The 25847-nt window shown below is 46.0% G+C and overlaps 2 protein-coding genes across 3 annotated transcripts in view; one reads left to right on the forward strand and one right to left on the reverse strand.

Moving 5' to 3' along the window:
• The window catches only part of LOC139995334 (uncharacterized), a 307852-nt gene that overhangs the window by 20744 nt on the left and 261261 nt on the right, over positions 1-25847 (forward strand). The gene's annotated exons all lie outside the window — the stretch shown is intronic.
• Positions 16430-25847, reverse strand: part of Mirr (iroquois-class homeodomain protein mirror) — a 34824-nt gene continuing 25406 nt past the window's right edge. For both annotated transcript variants that reach the window (XM_072018556.1, XM_072018565.1), the window contains exons 4-5: positions 19034-19338; positions 16430-18886 (exon numbers count right to left, since the gene is read on the reverse strand). In XM_072018556.1, coding sequence (XP_071874657.1) covers positions 17964-18886; positions 19034-19338 — 1228 coding nt within the window. In that variant the 3' untranslated portion in view covers positions 16430-17963. The remainder of the gene's footprint in view (positions 18887-19033; positions 19339-25847) is intronic.

The following is a 25847-nucleotide window of genomic DNA, read 5'->3' on the forward strand; positions in this document are numbered from 1 at the left end:
TACGCGATCTGTAGAACATCTATGTGTTGGTAGTACGAGCGAATGAGAGCGGACCCGCGCTACTCGGTCGATTTTCAAAGTTCGTGGCAGCGCTCCGTTGAACTGGTCGCAGCGGCATATTGTCAGGCGATAAAACGAAGCTGGCAGAAGGAAGGCGGTGGGAATAAATTTATGAATGCTGGAACCCAGGGCTGGCTGCATTCCACGGGGCCTGTACTCGACACACTGAATTGTCGCTCTCATTAGCGACTCGGCCCGTTTTTCTTTCTTCCTCTATCGCCACCGTTCTCGCTCTTCCGCGCTCTTTCTGGTCGTTGCGCGTTCCTCCGCCTCCGCGGGGTCCAGTATCCTCTTCGCCACCCGTTTCACCCTCCCAACCTCTGTTTCGCTCCTTTTTTTTCCTTGACTCCACCTCGGTTTCACCATCGTCCCGACAACCGATTGATATGCGTCGCGCGGCCTTTCGAGTTCATTTCCAGAACCGCGCTAATCTCGTCGGCTTTAATGAATTTTAATCGAGACACCGCTGCGTCGAGAGATCGACACAGCGATCGCTGAGATGAGAACGCCCTGTTAATTGGCCGTCCCCCTGAGAGGGGTGCGAGTCGCGTGGGCGGATCATCGGGTTAATATGAGATCGTAAATGTGCATTTACTCGGCTGACAAGTCGGAAGGAACGCGGCTGCCACTTTGGTTGATGTCACCGGATCGTTTGTATCTCATGGACGTATCGGAAACGTCTCTCTTCGGTGAATTAAGGGGACAGCGTTTGGATGTCCATCGGTTTTCAGAGATGGGCAATCGCGATTAGGTTTTGGCAGCTTATCGTTGATTCGGGTCTTGTTGGTTAAATGAATTCCTAATGAGTGAACACGCGGAATATATGCTGCAGATGGTATACATGTTCGTGCAAAAGTAGTTAAACTTGTACAACCAGAATTTGATACACTTTAAAGATAAAACGTTATAATTAGTTGCTATGTCTTGTTGTGATTTCAAATACAGAATAATCCTGTTCATATGAACTCCATTTAAGAGATATTTAATTAAACGTTCGATTAAATGAATTCTTACTCGTTCGATTCACTGGTACGCGCATCTACTACTATTATATAAACGAAAAATCGTAGATCGGGGAGTCATCAATCGATGAATTCCAATTAGATGTATGAGTTGCGTATCTCAACAAACAACAAATTCGTATAAAGCTCGACTACGTATGAAAGTACAAGCTCGAAGTAAATGAAATAATATGTGCTCTACAAAATTGTTTCGTTTCAACACACTGATAATAAATCGCAATAATACAGGACCAGAAAAACAAAATAAAATTCACTTTCGTCGGAGAACCGACGACTCTGTCCCATAAATTCCGACGGCTTAAGTAACCTCGTTCGATCGAACGAAATCAAAGGGACACGAATTGTCTTGCGGAACAAGAAACGCGTATGGCTCGGCATGGCGAAATCGCATTGGCCGAATTCCGCGTTGTAAAATCGCGCAACGGAGCAAACAAAAATGCGCGAAGCCCTCCGTTGTACGACAATAATTCATAGGCGCGACCATAGAGAAGTGTATTGCGCCGGTGTACACGATCCGTGTGGCGGCCAGACAATGGCAGAGATTGCGGCGTCGATGGTTTTCCATGTACGGTGGCTCCGTGACACGAAACATTCTGCGCGTGCCTCTCCGCGTTCGCGTCGCCTCTAACTCGTCGCTTCCGAAGATTTGCGCCGATTCGCTGCCTCGTCGATAAATCTCTTGCTCCCGCCGTTTCGTATTTCGCGCGTTCGCCCTTTTTTTTTTTTTTCTCTCCCCTTGGTTAATATCGTCGAACGTGAGCCGTTTTAGCATTGTGAACGCGCTACGATGCCAGCGGAGGTGGAAGGACGAGAGATTAATCGACGAAAATATTTCGAGTTATCGGTTCGCAGACGAAGGTTTCTAGGATGAGTGTCATAGTACGTGGAAAGCTATCCGTGCCGAGAAATTTTGGCAGGAGAACGTTAGATAACGTCGGCCATATTAGCATGGAATATGCAAATGCGTGGAATGACAGCGGGCGCATTGGCTACTTTAAAAAACAACCATGTACGAACCCAGTTCCGGTGTACCGGACGCATATGCACACACCTGTGTCGTGACAGACGATAAAACTTTCGCCCGATAAGTTTCGACCTTTTAATGTCGTTACGTATCCAACAGACTCGTCGAATGAATACGGATACACGTTTCAATTATATCTATGCTTTTAATGAACGCTAAAAATCACTGAAATATTCTTCAAACATAACTAGAAATATCGTACGACCAACTATGAATAGCGTCGTTCTATTCGTCGTGGAAAGATATCGCTTCTAACAACCGCGAGACTGTCTTAAGATAGTCTTCGAACGAAACTCGCGTTATTTTCTAGGTCACCGAGTCACATTGGAGGAGTAAAAATTATGATACGACCTCTTGGGAAACGGCTTTCGCTCCGGAACACACCAGGAAGATAGGTGAATGGAGATTCGGCTGAAAGGAGTCGGAGGACACGATTAAGACGTTTTCTCTCGCCTATGCAGATGCTCCTGGCAATGCGGATCATCGTAGGTCGGCCCCGCTATTCACGGATGAATCGGGGATCAATTATGCGATGTGAAATAGACAGCTTCTCGAACGAATCGCTTCCAGCGATTTCGATGAGCGGAAACGAACGTAACATTGCCTTTCGGCTATACGGAATGATCAGAGTTTCGTTAACGAAGCCCAGTTTTCTGCCCTGGTCGATTATATCGCGCCCTCGATTTATCTATTTTCAGATACATTTTTAACGATATCGCTATAATAGGAAATATTCTATTTGTAACTGTAGCTTTGACTTTTTTAAGGTTTTTAACGAAGAAGCTATTACGTTGATTTATTATAGTTCCTCTTATCCCAAAACTAGCGATATTAACTGTTCTAGCAAAGTAGACTGAATATCTTCTTTCTTTTCTATTAATTATATAAATTAAAATGCGTCTTCCCAGTGCCGCAATCGGTTTGCGTCGTAAGATTATATTTAAAACGACAAATATGACAGAGCAACTCGACATAATCACGTTGATTATGCTCGAAGCTTGATTAATTATTTCTAGAATTATCTAATTGCTTAACACTCGATTATGAATTCTTTTCATACATTAATGATATTGACATAAGAGAGTCTATATGAATAATCTGTCACATACATTCTACCATCGTAATTTTTAACCTCGAGAGGTGGAAAAATATTATATAAAATATCTTAATTAAGGAGGATGATGTTATATTCGATTAAAAAGAACAAAGAACAGATACAATCAGATATAAGAATCACATACGCTCTAAAATCGCTGTGAAAAGAGTGTATGGACGTCGATTTGGTCGTGGGCCGTCTCAAATTTGGCGAGGAACCTTGGCTACGGACGTGCGCCACCGCGACGAACAGAAGGACACTTCCTTCGTTGCTGCGAACATCGAATACCTAATTGCACGCCACGTCGACACGGCCCGCCTCTTCGTTCTCGCGCTGCTAGGTGCCAGCACGCGTTAATGACGCGTGTGTATTAAAAACGCGGCCGACTTAAAATAAACGGGCTTGCGAGCCACGGTGATTGATGAGGGAATAGTGCGCCCGACCCGTTTCGAGCAGCTAGGAATCGCGGCTGCTTGCTAAATCCCGCGCTAGCACGCTTCCAACGGATACCTCGACGATTTGTGCTCGCCTCGTTTGCGTCACAGACGCACAAAGCGACGTTGCGTTCGTTTCTTCCTTTCTGAACGAAGACCGAAGAAGTCACGGATCGTTTAAGTACAAAGCGACAGTGCTTTTTTGCAAATGAGGATATTCGCGTTAGAAGAATACGATTGAGCCGATAACAGTGAAAAGAAGGCAGCAAAGTTAGGTAGAAACCTATTTTTTATCAAAATAGAATCTCTGAAACTTACGAACAGGAATTTAAAAAATTTATATCGACGGCAAAATATAATTGAGAAATACTTGTTAATTTAATTAGAAATATTCTCAATTAGAAGATTAACTGTCGATAATTAAACTATTTACATCGTTATGAAACATCTATTAAAACACGATTACGATCAATTACTCGCGTAAGAAGAAATAAATCGCCGATAAAAGTGTAACGACAAACAAACTACGACAAGCTTCGAACATCCGCGTGAAATCTGAAACACTAAACGACCGAAGGTCGTGGTTGAAATGGGCATGCGAGGCGCCACCACGTGACTTCCGTCGCGCGCGACAGCCACGGATCCGTCAACGTAACGATCTTGGTGACGCGTCGGTTCTTTCTGTGGCGAAGACGAAGTAAGGTGACAGAGAGGAACCGGTCGTTTGTCTGGCAGCCATCGTTAAGCGCGCCCTTGCCGGCTGTCACGAATTATTCCGGTTATTTTAACGAACCGCGTCTAATTATTTATAATTAATAGACTCTCGACTGGGATAGGCGACGATCGAAGATCCGTCCGTGCATCGACGATATCTCGCATAATTTGTAACGTCGATCGTCGTGCCGGTCGAGACTCGTACTTTTGAACGCATTAATCTTCGTCTTTTTACCGGAACTAAAAAACTCGGGGAAGAGAATGTTCGTCATGGAACGACTCTTTTTTTTTTTTAATGCATATTCCGGAATAATTGACTCGGATTTCTACGGTCTTTCGAAACGAAAACGTTTTTATTATTTATGATACAAAGTTCATTAAGCGAGAGGAATGCGAACGTGGCTTTTCGCTCGTGAAAGATTATTACCAGATGAGAAAACGATTGAAAAGATAATTTGTGTATTGCGAGTATTTACCTGCTGAGATCGAACGAATTAATTCGAAAGGGCAACTTAGAATTTCAACAATTGCACATCGACGCCGATGCGACGCAGTTTAAATTAAATGTCATTCATCTAATTATCTAATTATTCACTAAAATACTTCTATCTTTAGAAATTACAATGTTTAAATTCATCATTGTTATACATAATTCCAAAATTGTCTAGAATCCTATTTGCCTAATTATTCAAATTGCGAGACGACTTTGTCTAACATACATATTCCTTTTACTAACTTTGAAATAAGAAATTGATGACGCGAGCATCGCACGATACTACGAATAATCGAACGAAACAAGTTCTGCTTTTTAAATAAAGAACACTGGAGCCACGATGACCTCTTCCGCCGAAGTCTCGAAGAATTAAATCGTCCACGGCGACGGATGGCCGCGTGCGGTTTGCGTTCCATTTCCATTCATCTCGCGTGGCCGCCGCGGCCAATGTTGATTTATTTAGCCGATCTATTTCGCGTGGCTCATACATTTTAACGCGTGCATCGTTCACCTCGCATTGTACGATCCGTCATGATCTACGGATCAATGCTGATCGTCCTGTTTTCGATTCCGTGGCCACGGTCTCCGCGAGTAGATCGAGAAACGAACAGATTCGAGCGGGGAATCTTAGAGAAACTTGTAACGAAAAGTTCCTATGTGAACGGAAATCGAGAATATCGGGAATAGTTTACTTGTTTATATTGTATGTTTATTTGCGGATAAACGAAACCTTTGATGCACGCATACACGAAATAAAAGATACAGACTGCGGATTTCTATGTATTTATACGAATTTGCAAGATGCAAAAATACACAAAATGCATGCAATACGCAAAAACTGCATGAAATATAGAAAGTAGAGTATTCTTTATAATTTTTATTATACAGCTAGACGAAAGAAATTAAGTTCTACGAAATTATATTCTATTTAATTCCGTTTAGAAAAATAAAGTACCTTGAAAAGTTCAACAAATGATTCGATGAAGGACTGACTGCCGTTAATAAATCACCGATAGTTTACCGATGCAACGACTAGACGAAGGAAGCTATGTTTCAGAATCCATCAACTTAACCCACTCTCTCCAAGTATGTCCCTCCATTCATCTTCGTACGATTGCATCCGCGATTTCAGCGGACCGCCAAAGTCACGAAAGGGGAGGGAAAAAGGGGGCAGCCGCGAAGGGCGTAACGACGACGTTACGTTGAAAACAGTCGCCATTGGCGGTAGGAAGGGGTCGTGAAACGCAGCAGATCAAAGGCAACGAGCGTCTTCTCGGTTGGAAGACACCGGTCGGTGGGAAAATATCATAAATCCACTTTGACGGTTCGCGAGTTTAAAACCTAGCGTGCCTCATCCTCTCTCCTCGCGGCGATTCTCTCATAACAAACGTCATTTATTTATACGCGCGCACGAGGGCGGAGGAAAGATCGACGGCCACGCTGCGCGCTGGAAAAAACGCGTTGCCACCCGTAAATCGCGGCGCCGGGACTGATATATATCGTGGACGAGGTGGCGCACGTGGAAAACGAACATTAATAGAACGACTGTTAGTCAGTGACATAGTCACCCCCGGCATCGGTGTATTACTAATTATGTTACGACGTGGCGTTGAGGATGTGTCACAACAAGCGTCGCCGGATGTAGCCGGCTTTTCGAAGGGTATAAAAGCTTCCTCGTTGAATTACGATTCTCGCGGCGGACGATCAAAGCGGCGTTCTCGCCACTTTAACGAGATCTCGCGTTCAACCTCCGACTCCATTATCTCGCGATGAATTCGAACCGCGATCTCGTCTCGTCGTCTCAGCTTACGTTGCTCTTGCGCGTGGCAACTGGGATCGTTCGAAGGATGCTGATGGAAAGTGGAAAATGAAAGGTCGAATGCGTGTCGTAACGTTCGATCGTCGGAAAGGAATGGATCGGGCGATTGGAAAGGGGTAGCTGGGAACAGGGGGTGAAATAGGTAACGGCTAACTGAGATGGATTTTGAATTTTATGGAAAGATAAAGCATATAGCGTATTCGAAGGCCTCGAAGTTTAACAGATGGTTCACTATTCGTTGTTAGACGAGCGAGATAGATTTGAAAGAAGGAGAAGATGGAACGTGACGGCACGATGGCCTAATTCTGAATATTCTAGGGGAAAAAATCGGTCGATCGGATCGCAGGTCTGGAATTCCGAGCTCGATCTTTTTCCTCTCGAAGAATGCTCCGACTCGACTATTCGAACCAGCGGATTTCTTATTGCTTAGTCAAAAATAATTAAACAGCAAGCCGTTAATGCGGCACTTGCAAGTTTTTCATCTCGAATATATCTCATTTTTTTACAAGAATTGAGCGTCATTCGATAACTCTTGCAAGCTAATGACGTCTTCGTTCAAAATATATAAATATACGAACTCTCTTCGACAAAAATGCGGTAAATAAGAAACGCAGCAGGGCAGATGCAATCCGGATTGTCAGGAAATTAGCATTGGCGATTACCTCGTTGACAATATCGAGAAAAAGGGAAAAACAAGTAGCTAGACAACGACGGACATCGATCGGTTCTCTAATTGTGCTTTTTACGGTCAATTATCTCGTTAGACGACGGTATCCCGCTGCTTTCAGAATGTTAATCCACGAGGCGAGGACGCCGTGCCGCCGGCAGAAGGCGGACGGTAACGTTTCTTTCGTCTCGGTATCGTTGCTCCATCCGCGGTCCCATAATCGTGGAGCTGGGAGGTTGGGCGAGATTCGAACGAGAACTTTTTCACCTGGGCCCCTACGGAACACCGGGAACCCCGCTGGCGTAATTAACATTCGGCACGTTTAGCCAGTCCTCGAGGAGCTTCTTGCCACCAACCGTATCCCCCTCGTTTCGTTCTGGCCAGACACTGATTGAGACGTGACCACGGGATGACGTGCCACTGCCGACTTATGTATACCGTGGCCCGCTAGCGCGTGCAACGCTTACGGCGAATTTCTGGGTTCATGACACTCTATCACGATCCCTACGATCGTTCGAAAATCGTAAAGTTGCTATTGAAATCCAATCGAAATAAATCTCACAATACTTTGAACGTTTCCAATGGTTAAATTCTAAATTTTGAAGTTTTAGAGACGAGGGTGATCGGTTTCATTCAGCTTGAAACTTGAAAGTTTCTTGATGAAGATTTGAAGCTTGGTAGAGTATTTTATTATCTTTTTATCTTTTTATTAATTTTATCGCGTCAGAAGAAGAAAGAAGAAGATGGACGAGTGGAAGAGACAAAGGTGAAGAGTTCGGTGCTAATGTTACTTTTCGACAAGATTTTAAAGCTTCTCAGGCAGGTTACAATAATACATTCCGTAACTTGACCTGAACTCCTCGATCTCTCGGCAAGAATGCGTTCCGTGACAACCGATGCGCGTCTGTTCTTCGTCGATGGCATCCACATGTCACCAGTCCTTGTCTGTTGCTACCCAACGGTCCCATGGATCGTGTACTTGGACTGCTAGAATTGCTTTCGAGCTGTAACTCATGTCTTCTGCTTCTTTGTTCGGATTCCAACATCGGCTACACGATCGTTGGGACGAACGTCGAACCTCATTTGAGTACGTCAATTAACCAGGTTATCCTTACTCATACGTTACGCTCGGGGGCACAAATACTTCTTTTTCTTTGCCGATCGTACAGTCGTTGAAAGATTTGTATTACCGTGAAATGAGAACAATTTCCTGACCTTTAAACTACATCAAAGTAGCGCTGTAATCTTTAGAACTTTAAAAGCTAAACTAAAAATTAGTCTACACGTTTGCCCTATAAGACGAATCAATTTCTTCGTTTCGTTCATATTCCGCAGAAACTCTAGACAGGACAAACGTTCGTTTCCCTCCCACGAAGCGATCCATCCTCCGCTGACTGATCCACGAAGCGACCAAGGTAACCTGGATCGATCGACGTGAACGTCCAGAGAGGATTGATTCGTCATCCATCGGGGCCGCGGCTATCGTGTTTTTGCCCGCGATCCCCCGACTAGTCACCAGTCATCTTCCACGTCGCGTCGTAGTTTTCGTGTTCTTGCCGGACGCCGTCGTGGCTCGGTCCGAGTCGTTTAATTAAATACAGTTTTTCATCCGGTAGGCCGAATCCGCGGTCGCCCCGCTGGGACGAAGGGAACCGCGACCGGGGAACGCCGGCAAATAAATCAAAGGAGGAACGAGAGAGAAGGCGAGCCAATCCGTCCGCTATATCGTCTTCCTGGAAGGCAAACACCAGTCGTCGATGTAATTAGTGGACGCGCGTGTCCGCGTTAACTTTCCTTTCGATCGAGCTCCGATCGAATATCGGTCGAGCTCTGCAGTAGAGAGATTTGCAGGAAAACTGACAATACAAAATTTTATTGAAAGATGCGTGTACTTTGCAGTAGAATCTCAGCATTTGAACGATAGCATCGGAAGATTAGTTTTTATTCTTAACGCTGGACGCACGTTGGATATGCAAATCGGGAATAATCGTTAACGAGAAGAGTGAGGTGGCAGAAAATTCAGGAGAGTTTGAGACTCGCGATAATGGAAGGACTGTCGATCGAAGAAGTTTATAAAAGTTCGAAAGAGATTAAAAGTCCCCCGGTTGTCAGGCTTGCCTCAAAACAGGGAGCCGTCGCGCAGAGTCGTTATAATGATTGATGTCTTTCATATCCAAAACCATCTCCGACGAATGTTCCAATGCCTCGTTTCACCAGGCAGCGTTTTACACGCTGCAACGTCCTGTATAATATATAGGGACTAAAAAGCAGTAAACTCTTAAGCTGCTGGAAATAACGTGGAACACGTAATAATTTTCAACATTTACATACTATGCTTGTAATAAAATTAGAACTTTATACCCAACGTGTGTAACCAATTCATCTACCGAAACTCGTTAAACGCGACATAAATATATATCGTTGATGCAAATTACTCGTAAATGAAAGTGTGTGAAACAAGGTATACTAATAAATTGCAAGATCAGAAAGTAAAAAGAGTCGCTCTTAAAAGTAATTTATATTTATATTACGTAATTTATATTACGTACTTGAGAGAAAAAAATTTCTTCTACTTCCAACCTCATAAAGCTACCCTATTTCGGTTTATATTGGCAACTTAGCAACACCCTATATATTCAGTAGCGAACGACTCGTAAATCGCGTTCCCCCGACTCTGATTCCGAAAGCATTCGAGGAAGCCACATAGAGCTACGCATCAACGTTCATCTCGGACGATTAAATAAGTCATATCGTCGCGGTCCCTAATGAAGCGCCGCGGCATCCTCGCGCGTCGTTCGACGTCGTCTGACGCGGTCCTCGGCCAGCGGAGAGCCAACTTCTTTTTCCTGCTGCTCCCATCTTCCAGCCTGCCGAGAGGTTCGTGCCTTCTCTGCCTGGCCGCGTGCTCCAGACGCAGTATTTATAAACAAGCAGGAGAGCACGCAGCCCGAGACAGATCCGTGGAAAGAACCTACAGTATGTTGATTTTTGTTCTTCGTTGCAAGCTGCGGTACAGAATCGATCTGTTCTAATCGATGATATTTGAATTGGCAAACAAATTTTCTCTCGTCCCGTTTAAGGCTAGAATTTCTCTACACCAAGTTAGTTTGCATAAAATTTGTTAGAAATCGATTAGTTGATTTCTAATAGATAAAAATAAGGTTTCTATGGAAGAATGGAACATTCGCGAATTTCTATTATACCATCGTTCAGAAATAATCTTATTTCAACCTCGATTGAGTTCTCCAGGTAACAAATGGATTCTCCTTTCTGGCATTGGAATAATCATCTCGACAATTACGATTACGCAATGACGTAAACTAGTTATCGCTGTCGGTCGTTAATTCATCTTTCAACCGTCGGCCGTGTTTCCATAGGAATTCCGTACGGAGACAGGCCGTTAACCGCTTAAAAATTGATTCTATAGCAGCGGCAAGGCGAAGTCCGACCGTCCTCTCACGTTCCTCTCTAAACTGTAGCCGCTTTGACAGACTGGCGGCTGGCGTGAAAACGCTCGCCAATTAACCCGCGGTGAATTATGCACCGCCCCTTACCCACTAATTTAGTAGGTGACTTATGTCGTACTTGCCAGCCGACAAGCCCCGGACGAATTCGAGTACCTCGCTGAACGGTAAGCTTCCTTCTGCTTCTTCTTTTTCGTCCTCTTCTCCTTCTTCTTCATCGTCGTCGTCGTCGTCGTCGTCGTCGTCGTCGTCGTTGTCTACTTCGTCGTGCTTCTCTTCTTCTTCGTCTTCGTGGTCGTCTTCTTCTTCTTGCGGTTGATACTCCTCTTCTGTCTCTCCGGCTCGATCGCTCGACGACGAGAAGCGGCCTCGGTGTCGCCAGCAGCCGGACATCCGGCAACTCGCGAGCACTCCTTTGAAGTCTTTGAGCGACCGAATTCGCGGGATCGTACGCCGAATGAAATATCGCCGTGGCTCTTTCTACCCGTCGAGCTTCCAGCGAATCCTTAGCCCGGATATACGTCGAGACCCGCTTACCGGGGATTACTTAGTTTCTCCTCGCAATCGGTTTATTGCGCGACGAACCAAGACCACGGTCTTTAGTCGCGGCTCCTCTACAGCTTCCGAGAAATTTGCTCGCCTTTTTTGTCACAGCTACTTTCATCGAGAGATTTTTTTCTCTCTGTTTCGCGCCATCAAATTTCTATTCGTAGTATTTCTGTGTCTAAGTGTGGTAACTCCAAGTATTAGAAAACAAATAAATATTCGTTGTAATACCTCTCTTAATTCTCGCGTAAGTACTCAAAATGCCGTGATTGTCCAACAACAGTGTAACTAAATTTGAAGATTTAACGCTTAAAACTTTGGCTAAAAATACTGAAACGACGAATGTATTACAGTCAAGTACCATGTTACGAAAATGCATCTTTAGATTTGCTAAGTATATCATTTCCAAGGGTTGTAAGCAAGCAAGGGTTTCCTGAAAATACTCAAAACGTGATCTCGCGAGTAAAAGTCGATCGGTTTCCATTCGGAACTGTGGCGAGCGAACGAAAAGACGCGGTGGAAGGGAACAGACACGCGACTTTTTCATGTAATCGCGCAGGAAGTCGAAGAGTTACTGCCTGCCGTCGGTATTCGGCCATACGATGGTTTATTCAGGAACAATAGATAGCCCGGCGCAGCATCCGGGACCTACGTCGAAGAGGAGCGGCCGCATCAAACATTCGATATCGGGGCCACAAATCGGGAAGCCAGACGTCGACGATATATTATGATCGTCGCGGACGTCCCCGGTGTTCTTTACCGATTCAACTGCTGTTACTCGGGCATTCATGTCGAGGAAGACGGAGAAGAGAGAGAAAAAAAAAGGAAGAAAAGAAGGAAAAGATCCGCGAACTTGTTCTCGGAGGTTTCCCTATGGCCTGTTTATTTCATATTGCGTTCAACGTCCTCCAGATCTGACGAGGAATCTTGTATCTGACTCTGGCTTTGCAATTCGTATCGTCGAGCAATTGTGCAATCGCGATAACTTAATCTCCGATACTCGAATACGGAACAATTCCTGAACAATGCTGTTACGTCACTTCCATGCTTGATAATCTAGGATAAGATAATAAATAAACGTTTCATTATGTAAACTGTACGATTCTCTGATATGCATCTATTCGCGATGAGATTTTTCCAGATAACCGCTTCTTGGCGGGGAATGGCGGCTCTTGCACAATCTAATATTTTATATTGATGAATCTTTTTAATTTTCCTAATATCAATAAATTTGTACGCATGATAGTACCAAGTTTTGTAATAAAGCAAATAAAGTTTTACAAGTTGATGATCATTGTGCAAGAGAATCTTGAAAGACGAGGATCGATAATATTCTCATTTTCGACTGGGATTGATTACTGAATGAATTACAGATCATAGAACTTGCGTAGACGTTAAACACAAAGTCTACAGCTGAGCCTGAGCGACGATGAATCTTCGAAAAAATGTTCTGGCCAGGTTCGTAGAAGCGACAGGTAGCGAAGAACGAGAGGCTCGTAAAATTCGGATTTGCCTGGCCGCGGCGGTCGTTAAGAGAGAGAAATTCAAAACCGTGTTGCGATGGTCTCCGCACGATCTGGCTTCGGTCGCGGTGCCCTTTTCCACCTTGCCCCTCGGTTCTTCGACGCGATGCTCTTCGAGAGTAATCTACACGGTCGCGGGGACGATCTATCACTCGTACAACGAAACTTTGACGCGACGTCAAAACGCGGGCCCGTTAATTTTTCATGTCGTTTCACCCGGAACTCACGCCGTAACTGCAGCGTCCCGCCCCCTTCGCAGCCTGATGCGCGTCTCCTCAACGCTGGTCCAGCAAGTTGTTTCGACGTCGCCATTCATTATTCACCTCCTACACAGCCACGCTACCTTTCGACACACGGCACGCAGTTGCGCGAGAATACGACCAGGGAAAAGGGACGATCGTGTGTTTTACAAAAACAGCTCAACTTCGTTACAACGGGGTTGTTTCTATAAACGAGAGACGCGCGGTGTTGCAGTTGACGGAAACTCGACTTGGACGTGGATCACTTTTCAACTTTTTAGATCGTTCAAATGGTGGAAAGTTGTAGGAATTGGTCTTCCGTCGAGTGGAAATTATTTTGCAAAACTATGTTCAGGATTACGCGTGGAATATTCATGAGACGTTGAACAAAATTGAAAAAGGACAAGATTAATTACAAGAAGATACGACTGGGCACAACGAGAATCGTTCTAAGATTGCTTTCCAATTTTCCCCGTAATAAATCGCAAAAGCTATCGCTTTCACCAAACCGCTTCAAGTTCAAAGAGAAAGCGGGTCCCGGGGGATTCGCAGCGTCACCGAGTAGAGACTTCAATTAAACCAACGTAATAAAAAAAAAGTTGCAAAGTCGCGGAAGCCTAATAAAAATCTTTTCCCGCCTACGACTCCGTTAATTACCATAAGTTAATTACAACGACGTGAAAGCAGAGCCACCCCCTTGAGTCGACTTGCCAACCTCCACTCCGCTCCCCTCGTCTAAGCCTAGTCTTGTATATGTATCGTATATATATCCGTTAGCTACCACCACTATTGCCACCCCCTTTGCCCACTTTCGTCATATTTACGAGGCGAACTTTGCTTTAAGCCTGCCGATGTTTTAACTTTATCGCGACCGAAGTATGATTTTACGAGAAGCCCGCGGGCTAAATATGCCCGCGTCGTAAAATTAACGGCGTTTCCATAAAGGAATCCGGTGTGCTTGCGTTAAAACTCGATAAAAGCCAATAAAGCATCGCCACGGAGAGCGCAGTTTAGTATAGTTTATCGTCCTTCCCCTTCACGAACTCTCACGAGCTGGTGTCCACAGTTAACCGGTGCCAACCTGCGCCCATTTGCAGCGTTCTCGGATAAGACTTACGAGGATTCTAAGGAAGGAGAGTTCGAGGACCTCGCGACCTACGGATCCCGATCCTCCGAGACCCGGGAGGATCTGGTCCCTGCGCTGTTCGCGAGGAGCCAACGACCAGCTGTTAATTTTTATTGGCTCCGGGTCGAATACGAAAGTTATCGTATTCCTTGCTATTACCTCGTACGAAATCTGTTAAATCTCGAGGAACACTGCATATCCCGTATCTTTAAAATCCTGCGCCAATATATCTGCGATAAAGTTCTATTTGCTTTTATACAGTAAAGCGAGCGCAAAATTTGCGATGGATCCTGTCGAGGGCAATCTTACGTAGAATTTGTTAAACTACTAGGAAGCAATAAACTACAGAAAACATTACCGTGAACAGTTGCGTTAAGGGAAAATTTGATTGAATAAACCTGCGCTCTTGAACTCGAAAAACCTTGCGTTAGGAACTTTGCAGAAGAACCGTAAGACGCGATCGGTCGGTCGCAGGTTGTAGAATCGTCGCACGCATCGAGAGTTCGCACAGTGACCACGACGTACACGTGAGATAAGTGGTCGATTATCGTCTGTTCGTCGGGTAATGCCACTAAAAAACAGCATCTCCGTTGGTCGGCAGATAGTGTTGTCTCGGGTTAGTACTCGACGACACGATCATTTTACAACTGAGCTACTATATATTGGTAATGGGTCGGCTTTATCTGGTAAGTCGGTCCTCTGTCCCGTGGAAACGTTGCCTTAGACTTCTATCCCCCTCGTACGTACACACCTGCATTTTTGCACATCGGTATCTTTATGGTAACATAAAACGGGTTTACCGAGCAATTTAAATGCCGTTCGTCGCATTAACCGCGCGCCTTAATAGATACATTTTTGTAATTCTAAAATTAGACGCTCCACAGCGCGAGCGAAGAAGAGTGAGCAATGCGCGCCATGTAATCGTACGTACCGACAAATTAATGTTACTCGTTGGATTCCCTGCGAGGCATGTTCTTCGAAGTTTCTCCGTGAAAAAGATAAAAAGAATATCGCGGGAAATATAATTAAGGAATTGAATCGTATCAAAGTTCGGTAATACTTGCCGATCGCGCAACTTCTTCCATACTTTAAAAGCTTGCGACGTCCATTTCGTTCCAATACTCTAACCATCTGCCCTGTTTACCATGAACGAGAATACTCGTCCAATTTTCGTAAGCAATGCACGCAAAGGCAAAGGCGAAGAAAGAGCGAGTGTCGTAGCGAGCAGAGAGAGCCGAACGGAAAGGGACACGAACGTCCACATAACTCTGCGGGATCTAGCGAGCGGGGCACGGAGGCAGGACCAGCACAACAACCCTTTGAAGGTTTATGCCGATTCAGGAACGAGTTGATTCATGAAGACGGGATGGACCTCCTTGGGATCCGCGGCTCGGTGCCTCCAAGGCCGTGGCGGGTGGTCCCGCGGCTTGATTTCTTGTTTCCTACACCACGCTCGATCTGGCCTGCGTTCTCCACTATTGCTCTCTCGCTCGAACTCGCCGAAGAACGCGACGGAAGAACGGATCGAGCACGGTCGTAGGACAGTGACAGAGGGAACCAACGACGAGAGAGGGCAAAAGAAGGGAACGAGGCCGGCATTCCCCGCTGTTGCCCGTATACCTATAGCGATTGTCGATTTAAATGTTTACTAATAACCAAGCTTGTCCCGCAACCACCCAGAAGTCGGTCGCTTTGCATTTTTATAAGTACATCTTACGGCCGGTTCCGAGAACGAGAGGACGTTTCATATTCATCCGCCGATGCTGCCGTCGCCGACCGACTGTCCTCTCCTCTCCGTGATACGAGGAGGACTCCTTCTGGCGCGTATTGTCTCTCTGCTCTCGATGCATTCGCCCACGATTAGCCAGCCACCGGTATAATCGTTCGCGTTCCATCGTTACTCGTTCGTAAGTCGGATCGTTAGGACGAACGATCTGTTTCGCTGAACGTTGGAGGTATACGCGAGAACACGTTGAGTAAATTCTTCGTTTCCTTTGTATGCAGCTTTGGTAAGTTTAAAGTGAATTATCGGCAAGAAATTATGTAACGGTATCTGCAAAACTGCTCACCTTTCGCTGATATACCTGGAGATATCCTTCGTAGTTTCTTCTCACAGATCAAGACAGCAATAGGGGATCGAATGATCGATCGAAGGTACAAGGGATGGATGGGTAGATAGGGAGGAAGAATGACGAAGGCTTTGAGACGTGTTGTTTTTTTTTTTTTTTTATAATGATTCGTTTATTGCGAAAGGACACAGTCTGCAAGCCATCTGCCAATGTGGCATCAACGAGCTCGCGTGAAATTTTGGACACGAATGACTAAAAGGTGATGGCGATCGTTCACTCTCGACATGACATGATATGTTGACAGTCGCTGCGCCCTGCGGCTGTCGCGTCTCGTTTAACGAGAACACCGCGAACCTCCGACGTAGTATCTCCGAGTACATTCGTATTTTTCCCTTTACCTTTCTGGAAAAGCTGGACACACACACCACCCTGTGTCGCGGACAGATCGGAGCGCGACACAAGTTCCAGGTTCTGTCAGATTACGGGCGGAGTCGGGCGTGTTCGACGATAGAGCGTCGCTTGCGAAATCGACCGAAACAAAAAAAGTCGGAGATAGGAAACGAATAGAAGAAAAAATAAAGGGAAAGAAGGAAGAAAGAGAGAAAGAAAAACGCGTGGCGAACGATGCGTCGTCGATTATTATTATCACGATCTGCGACGGTTTCTCCAGGATTCGTCGTCGCGCTAAAGCACTCTCGAGCAATAAATAAATAATACTTACGTACGGAGAAACTCAGGCGCAAGACGCACGCTTTCAACGTGGTTTTCCTCGCACGGGTTGTGCTCCTCCGTAATCTGTCACAGTAATTAACGATCTATACCCCGTCATGATCGACCGAGTTGACGTGAATCGATAATGTTATAATAAACATCGCGATAACAATAATAATAATCCATAATAATAATAATAATCATAATAATAATAATAATCGTCTTCGTCGTTAGTATGAATTATGATCTCCAATATTATAATAATAATATCGTACCTACTCTACATACAATACATACACTGGCCGGACGCTCTCTAGTGGGCCCTCTCTACTATTTACAAACGCATAAATAATTATTAATTATTATCGTGTATTTATATATATAGTATTCTTTATGTATAATATTACTGCATAGTAGACACGCCTAGGATAGTGTATCTTTTTTCTTCGTATTTTTTTGTCTTATTTTCCTTTTAAACCGCGATTAGCTGCGCTGTTGCTCTACGAAAGAGATAAACGAGCCTACCATTCCAACTTTCCATCTTTTTTTTCATCTTTCATCGATCGATTTCCAAACTTTCTTTCTCTGCTGTCCCGTTCTTGCTGCGGACAGAAGAAAAATTCGCGACGAAGGACGAGAGAAAATAGGAATCAAGGAGAGAGGGGCAGGATATACCAAAGGACCGAGGGAAGCGAAAGGAATCCAAAAGGCGAAGAAGATAATGTGAGAGAGACAGAGACTAGGAACGGTGGAGAGAGATCAGGGACTTGAGGGGCAGTACATATCATGTATCTCGTTCCGACGTTCTTCCTTCAGTTACTGTACACTAATTACAAGAATGTAGTCTCTGATTATTATTGTCATACACACCACACAACGCGCGAACGGCTGCGCGGCGAACCGTCCCTCGAAACTTCGATTAATAGTAATTAGTCCATTGTCTCCGCGCAGGGGAATCACACTCGCCCCGGTGACTTGAGCTCCTGCGTAGACGGCAGGTTTCCGCTCGGATGGGGCGACAGATCGGACCCACCGGAGGACGTCGTTGACGACGACGAGGGAGACAAGCCCGAAGTCGCGGTGGTCAGAAGCACGCCGCCTCCACCGGGGACACCGCTAGCCCCGTTGATCGAAAAAGATTTAACATTACCACTCGCTGACACAGCCGACGCGGAGGTCGTCAGTATACTGGGAGCCGTGGAAGGAGGCATCACACCACTCAGACCGCCCAAGGTTCTCGAATAAGTTTCCAACAAGGCCATATCTCCGGATCCAAGGTGAGAAGCACCGTAGAGGTTTCGGTAGAAATCCGGGTGCCGAACGAACTGCGTTCCCGAGTGCATAGCTGGGTGAAGAGGATGATGAGGTGGCAAACGACTCGCTAGAGGGCTCACCAGTTTTCCTCCACCGCCACCTCCACCTGCGACTCCACCACCACCTCCGCCGCTTCCGCTATAAGGAGACGAGAGACCAGTCATCGCGGTCGGTGTAGGACTCTGCTGTTCACCGTCCTTGCTCGCCATGTCGGCCAAAGACCAGATCCTCGGTTTCGTGGTGACCCCACTGCCCGTAGACGACGCGGTCGTGGTCGGTGGAAGATGACTACTGGGCGGCGTGCTTTCCGGGGAAGGGTGGCGCAGCAGTCGACCATGAGACGACGCAAGATACGCAGGATGCTGAAGCTGTAACGGATGCCTAGGCTCTCTCTGATCGTATAGGCACTCCGGGCTATCTGGACCGCTATCTGCTCGCGACTCGCTCCATTCACTCTCGGTTCTACCTTGGACACCGGTAGACCCACCGCTAGTGCCAAGAGGGTCCATCCGATGGGCCGGTCGCTCTCCGTCCTCGCTTGATCCCGTACCCGAATCCTTTGAGTCTGTGGCAGAGAATAGGATTTGTCTTTGGGCAATGAAAGGGAAAAGGATTGTCGGGAGGCGACGCGTTTTGTTGGGAGTAAAAAGGGGATGTATAGAATCGATGAAAAGGTGGAGAAAGGTAGGCGGATGTTTGCCGTAGTTCTTACCTAGCCGGTCTTTCTCGTCCACGCTCTTTCTTCCGCTGTCGTCGTCTTCGTTGTTGTTGTCCTCGTCTTCGACCCTATTCCTCGGCTCCCATGTCATCTTGTTCTCTTTCTTCAAACGTCTCCGCGCATTCGCGAACCACGTAGACACCTGAGTCAGAGTCATCTTCGTGATAATGGCCAGCATGATTTTCTCGCCCTTTGTTGGATACGGATTCTTCTTATGATCGTTCAACCAGGCCTTTAACGTACTCGTCGTTTCCCGCGTCGCGTTTTTTCGTCTGGCGCCATTTAGATCCATCCCATAACTGAAACAGATCAAAGTAGGCGGCTGTTCAGTATGAAAGTCCATCGTCTTGTCCCCGTTTCGCGTAAAACTTTGTTTTCCTTTTCGAAAGATCAATGATATCCTCCTGTAAAATCGAGAAACCTATACGGGATTAAACACGTTTCACCGGCCAATACTAAAAGGAAACTCGAGGCAACGAATCGAACAAAGTCTTTAACAGGAACCACTCGTTCATCTTTTTATTAAATTCTTCGACATCGGTCGCTTTCATCGTCGTACGATGCACGTAACCCGGATGTAAGACGGTCGGGAACGTACACAGGTCGCGATACGTTATACGAGTGAGTTGGATAACAGAGACACATTGCGGGAAAGAGGGCAACGGGAGGAGGAGGAGAATCGTAGAAGAAGAAGAAGAAGGCAAAGCCTCCGGTGGAAGCTCGTGTCGGGAAACTTATCCAATCGTGAGGCTCGTTACGCCTCCCTCCGGAGCTCGGTATAAAAGTCCGAGTCCTGCTCGGTTAGAGGAACGATATAAGCGGGTAGCTACTACTTTCATCCCGAGAGCAGATCTCTATCTAACGGTTTAAGCTCCTTCCTTCCATCGCGGTCGTAGAGGAGTGGAGTGGAAAGGAGCGTAGCAAGAGAGAAAGAGAACACGTTTCGTTTCGTCTCACCCTTCGGCGCGCCTCGCCCAGACCGTCCGGAGCGACCGACCCCCTGGGATCCCATTACTAAAAGACTAACCCTTATCAAAGATTAAACTTCGGTATAACTGCTGAATCGACGGGATCGAAATTAAATTTTCCAGCGGCGAGCACGGCTGGGAGATGCTTACTCCCTTCTTCTTTTTCCTTCTTTGCTCGGCTCTTGGCTTTTTTCCTTGTTCCACCCCTTGCGACATCTCGACATCTTTTCCGACGTTGCGGTCTTCCGCCCTGTGTTTCTTTATTTCCTCTCCTCTGACGTAAACGGATGAATATATTTTCTTAAGAGTTTTAACGTATCTTCTCTCTTTTCTCAGGACATACGAATTGGATAAAATTTAGGAAATTTCTACCCACGTAAAATCCACCCTCGGCGCAAAAATACGAAACGACGAGATACCGTTAGTCGAAATCCCAATAGACTCGACACGGAAGCGCACCTTCGTCGACGGCGATGCCCCGTGACGGGCAACCGCCATTATTGAGCTTTATTTTCACCCTCTTTCGTTCCAGCGAGCTGGGAAGAAGATACGGGGGAAGAAGAGAGGCAGGCGTGTGTGGACGCGCGACTGACGTGTCGACGGATCGGGCGGGCTGGGGGAGATGGTCGCGACGGGATGAGATGGGAAATTAATAAAACTGTCACTTATCTGCCCCTCCCCGGGGCAGGGCTACACGCGCTATCTGCCGTCTCTTCTGTCTTCCTTTCGCCCCTATCTTTCCGTGCCGATTGTGTTCACTTCGCGGCCCCATCTGTCTCTCTCTTTCACCGCTGTACCGAAGTCTGTACGCGGGATTCGCAGCAGCTGAAACGAGGCGCTAAACATTTCAATTTGACATCACAGCCGCCTCCGCGAGAGTGTAGATGTAACGTGGTCGTTCGCGAGCGCGCGCACTCATACACGCGCGTTTCTCCCAGGATACGCTCTATCCTCTTTGTTCTCTAGGCTATCATATCCTACGTTCTGTCCTATCCTATCCATCCGGCAAAAGCGTCGAGGGTCGAAGGCTCGTACACGCGCGCAAAGAGAGCGAAAGAGTGGAGACGGCAAACGGGAGAAGCAGGAAGAGACGGAGGAGGAGAGAAGGAGGCGAGAGAGGTGGGCCAGAGCACGGCGCGGCGTACCGGTGATACAGAGAGGAGCAGGAAGATAGAAAAGTGGCGAGAGAAAGAGAGGCGAGGATGGCTTAACTCCGGTCTGTTTGCGAGGAGCAAATGGCGTTCTGCAGTTATTTTAAAATTCAGCCGGTGGCAGGGGGTGCGGATCGGATTAAAAAATCAGAGTGGAAGCTTGTTTCTCATGATAACAGCCAGCCGCCCCCGAGAGCGGGAACTGCTGCTGCTTTCTACCGATTCCGTCTCCCTGCCAGCTACTGCCAACCCCCCGCGTTTGTCGAGCCTCTATCTCTCCGCCTCTTCCGCGTCCATTCGTCTCTCTCTTCTACATTTCGTTTCTCTGTTTCCTTTTCCTCGTGTGTGCCAGAGCGCTCCAACTTTTTCCATCTCTTTCCGCAGGACGCGACGCGATGCGACGCTTCTCTGTAACGCTTCTCTTCCAATCTGTCTCTCGCTCAGCCTCCGGTATCGCCATACAACCATCGCGAACGCATACACCAAAGGGCATTTCGTCGACCGCTTTAAATACGGCCGCTGCATGCGCGCCAAGCCGTTCTCCCGTTCCCGCATATAGAGAGACGTGTCGTGTATATCTATATACAAATCGTATTATATACGCGTATATAGGCACAGCTATGATCGTACGTGCGAGCCAGATCGGCCTCTTTCCTCTTCTCGCGCGCCAGGGGTTGATCGCATCAACTGCTTGTTTCCATGGCGATTGCTAATCGGCCCGTCCTTCGCTTCCCGTTTCAACGTCGCGCCTTTGTTCGCGTTTCTCGCATCCGCTCGGGGGTTAACGCGTCAAGCTACAGGCAATCTGCCTCCAGAGGTCCCAATAACTTTATCCGATTCTTTCCCTACCGCTCAGCTGCCTATAAATACTCCATTTATGCTTTTTAGTACTGACACTTTCTTCTATTAAATAATTGATACGTTTGAATATTCTTTCTGTCTGTTAATTATAGATAGGTACATCAAGATAAGGGCTGAGTGATTGGAAAGAAAAGTAATTGAATCCGAAGTAGCAATAACTCTACGATAACGGAATTGGTCTTCACCCTTCCAATTGTCCGGACACGAAGATACAACACCACCCCTTAAAGAAACGGTTCGAGCGAATCAACCATTAAAGCCCACTGAAACAGCCATTTTTCGCGACCCTCGGCCGCACGGCGGTTAACGTAAACGCGTTTGTCATGGCGTAGCTTTTAAGAGGGATAAGAACGGGGGTGAGTGACCATGGCCAGCTCGAAACGAGGCAGGTGTGCGGGCTCGACCGACTCCGCCCCTCGTTACCGCTCGTAACTAGGGGTGATATCCGACTTCTTTTTTTCCCTCTCTGTCGTTCTCACGCTACTACCTCTATCCCCTTTCCCCCTCTTAGAATCTATACCCTCGACACACACCTTTCACAGGTATGGTTCCGCGGGTTCCGCGGTCTTTATCAACGCGAAAATGCAGCCATTTCGGCGACGGCGCCATCTTCCCTTGGTAGATACGTGTACGCACGCATACCACGTCCCTTCGCACGCGTTCACTCACCTAGAAGGAGGTACCTGCCTCATGGTCGAGCTTCGGTTTAATCAACCGCGAAGCCACGCCAACCTTCTGCGGCCCCTTTCATCCGTCTCTACCTCCGATTCATGGTCGACTAGAATATCGCGACAATTAGATACATGTACGGTGTGTGTTCGAGTGGACAGCTTTGAACGCTTTCACTTCTTCCTTTTTTGATATATTTTATAGTAAATATTTTTTACAGTAATCGATTGTCCATAAGCTGTGTAAACTGTGAATCCTCTACGTATCAAGCAAAACTTTTTAAACATTTGACCTAAAATCTAATCGCATAACATAGTAAAAAAAATTAAGTATCCCAAAATTTTGTCATATTTCTTCGAAGCACGGAAGAGTAAAAAAAAAAATTAAATAAAGTGGGAATGCAAAAATATGGACATAACTGGTTCGCGGAGGGTTCTTGTCAGAGTTAAGGAATTTTTAAAAGAATAGGAATAGAATTGCTTAAAATTTCCATCGTGAACCGACGATGAGACTACTTCGATCGATGCATGATCGAAGCAAAGACGGATAAAAGGTAGAAGACGACGACGATGATTCCCTCCTGGCGGTTTATACAACGAACGCGTCTACCGTGTACCGATGTCGTCGCGTTAAGTTCTCAGAACCGCTTCGCAGGCTTGCAACACGTCGCGTTGAAGTTTTGCGAACGTGGTGACAGTCGGTTGTTCCACATCCAACTTTATTACCAGTTGCTCGCAACGTGACAGATCGATCGTAAACCCGACGGTGCGCGCGTGTGCACGCACGTGTGAACGTACGCTGAGAAACCTGGCAGAAGAGGTAAGTGCACCCACACGCGGACACGGCTAACTCTCACGACGAAGATTATACAATCTCACTCTCACTCCCTTTCTCCGTCTCCATTGTACGTGCAACCGAGTTTATATAAAATGATACACGGTTCGCTACTTTGTCATACGATCGTTTAAATCCATCACGAGGCACACACCGCCCCGTAGGAGCCACGATTAAAGTCACTCGCCGCTGAATTATCGTCGACCGAGATTACTCGGCAGCGCGGCGCTCTGTTATGGCTAACTCGCGAAAATTTACAAAAGCCAAACGACTCGGAGCTCCGAGTTCCAGCGGCTACACGCTCGTATGTCTCGTTCTACCGTTACACCGCTGCACTAGTCTTTAACGCTCGATAAAGAACACGCTGAGTCGAGTATGTAATTTGTGTCTGAAATGTAACCAGCTACCCTTTAGGTAAAAGGACACGCTCTTCTGTAAAACATTAATTCATTCCACGCGTCTACGAACCTCGAAAAATTTCCACGCTTAACATTTTACAACTCACTCAACGCTTTGCGTTCCTTCCATATATATACCTTTGATACTCGAAACGACTTATACGTTTGCACAATTTGCAAGAGTTTTAGAATTATACGAGGAGCCGTGTTGGCAGATACTCAAAGAATTGATTAATCGATCGACCTATAAATCTTTAAAACGACTCTTTCCTCATAGCATGAAGCATGCACGGATGACCTTTCGACACGCGTTATTCGTAAAGCAACGTTCACCTGGATGCTCGTTCTCGCGAGGAGAATATCGGTAGAAGGGGTGCGGCCCGGTCATTAAATCCAAAGTCCGACAGGCCTAATCTGCGTCCATTAAGGCTAATGAGAAAAGCGCGGAGGCGCGGCTGCGAGACGACGACGCGCTGTCATCTGCACGTCGAAGTTTCAAGAAGAGAAGGAGGGACGCGGTGGCATGTCCCCGCTAACGAAAAACGCGTGTCGGTGACTTTTCACCGGCGCAACCCTTGCGAGGCAAAAACCACCCTCTAGGACTAAAACCGGGTCATTAAACGGCCGTACATCATCGGGGGACGTGACACGTCCTGAAACGCCGCGCGCGGGGCCCGCACTCATTAACTTTGGGATATTCCCGGTTTCTGCCGGATCCGAGGACGGTTTGACGACCGAACGAGTCCTCCGGGAACGCTATAGACGAGAATGAATTTGTCTTTTTGTACGATTCGTGCCGGAAGATCGATCGAGAGGGTCTTGGCTCTGGAGTTGCAGGTTTGAAATGCAAAATTGGGGATTTGAAAAATAGGTGCGAAGTTACAGGTTTTGGAATAATAGAAAAGATTCGAGTCATGGAAATTCGATCACAATCGACCTTAAGTTTCCGATATATGTAGAATAAATGATAGACTAGTATCAATTTGGATCTGGAACTAAGCTAGGTAGACATTTCAGAAAACAAGATTATACAAATTTCAATATGTAGACACGCGAGTAGGCACTGTTGCGCGTTCTACGTAGATAGGAGAACGATCGATGAACAACCTTGTTAGACGACTAACCGTTAGGATGAATCAGATGCGCGACATGATTCGATGTAATTCTATTGCGAGAGCGAAGACGGCAAATATTTGGCGGGGCTTTCAGAAAGGGTTGGCAATATACTCGCGGCGTAAATCAAATAAGCGATCTTATCGTCGAAACGTACACCGGTTGTTGGCAACGCTAAATGGTCTTAGATAGGATCGACGTTCGTATCGTTCTAGGTTTAGTAAATAATGCACGGACAATATCCTCTCGATACAAAACTCTCTGTCCGTAAAGGTATGAAACGACGGAAAACATTTCACAATCGTGTAACGAAGGGATCTTTCGGTATAAGAACTCCCTTTAATCTTATCAAATTCGTGGGAAACAGTGCTGGGTATCGAAGGAAATCAATTCGGCTAAGAGCCAATTTCTGTCATGAACAAATATACGTCCCTCGGTAATAACTCGTCAAACAATCACATTCCTCTAATGATCGAAATTGATATACGAAGGTTTAGGATTAGATTTGATATGTATCAATAGTATAATGTTTCTAGATAACGAATGAAATATATGTGTCTCATTTCCTTTTAAGTTACAATAGATATGTAGATTGATACATTAAATATTTAGTTCCTACGTAAAGTTTCTCTAATTTCGAGAAATACTTCGATCTTGATATGTATTCCTAACTTACGAGTAATTATCATATTTGTATACTTAACATGTATACTTGTATACTTATCTACAAAATCCATAAAAACGGTGGATTAGAAAAATTATATAAATCAAACCAAAGGAAAAGAAACAACCATAGAAAATTCCTAATAAATTT

The sequence above is a fragment of the Bombus fervidus genome, chromosome 2, assembly GCF_041682495.2.
Source record: "Bombus fervidus isolate BK054 chromosome 2, iyBomFerv1, whole genome shotgun sequence".
In the NCBI taxonomy this organism is placed as follows: domain Eukaryota; kingdom Metazoa; phylum Arthropoda; class Insecta; order Hymenoptera; family Apidae; genus Bombus; species Bombus fervidus.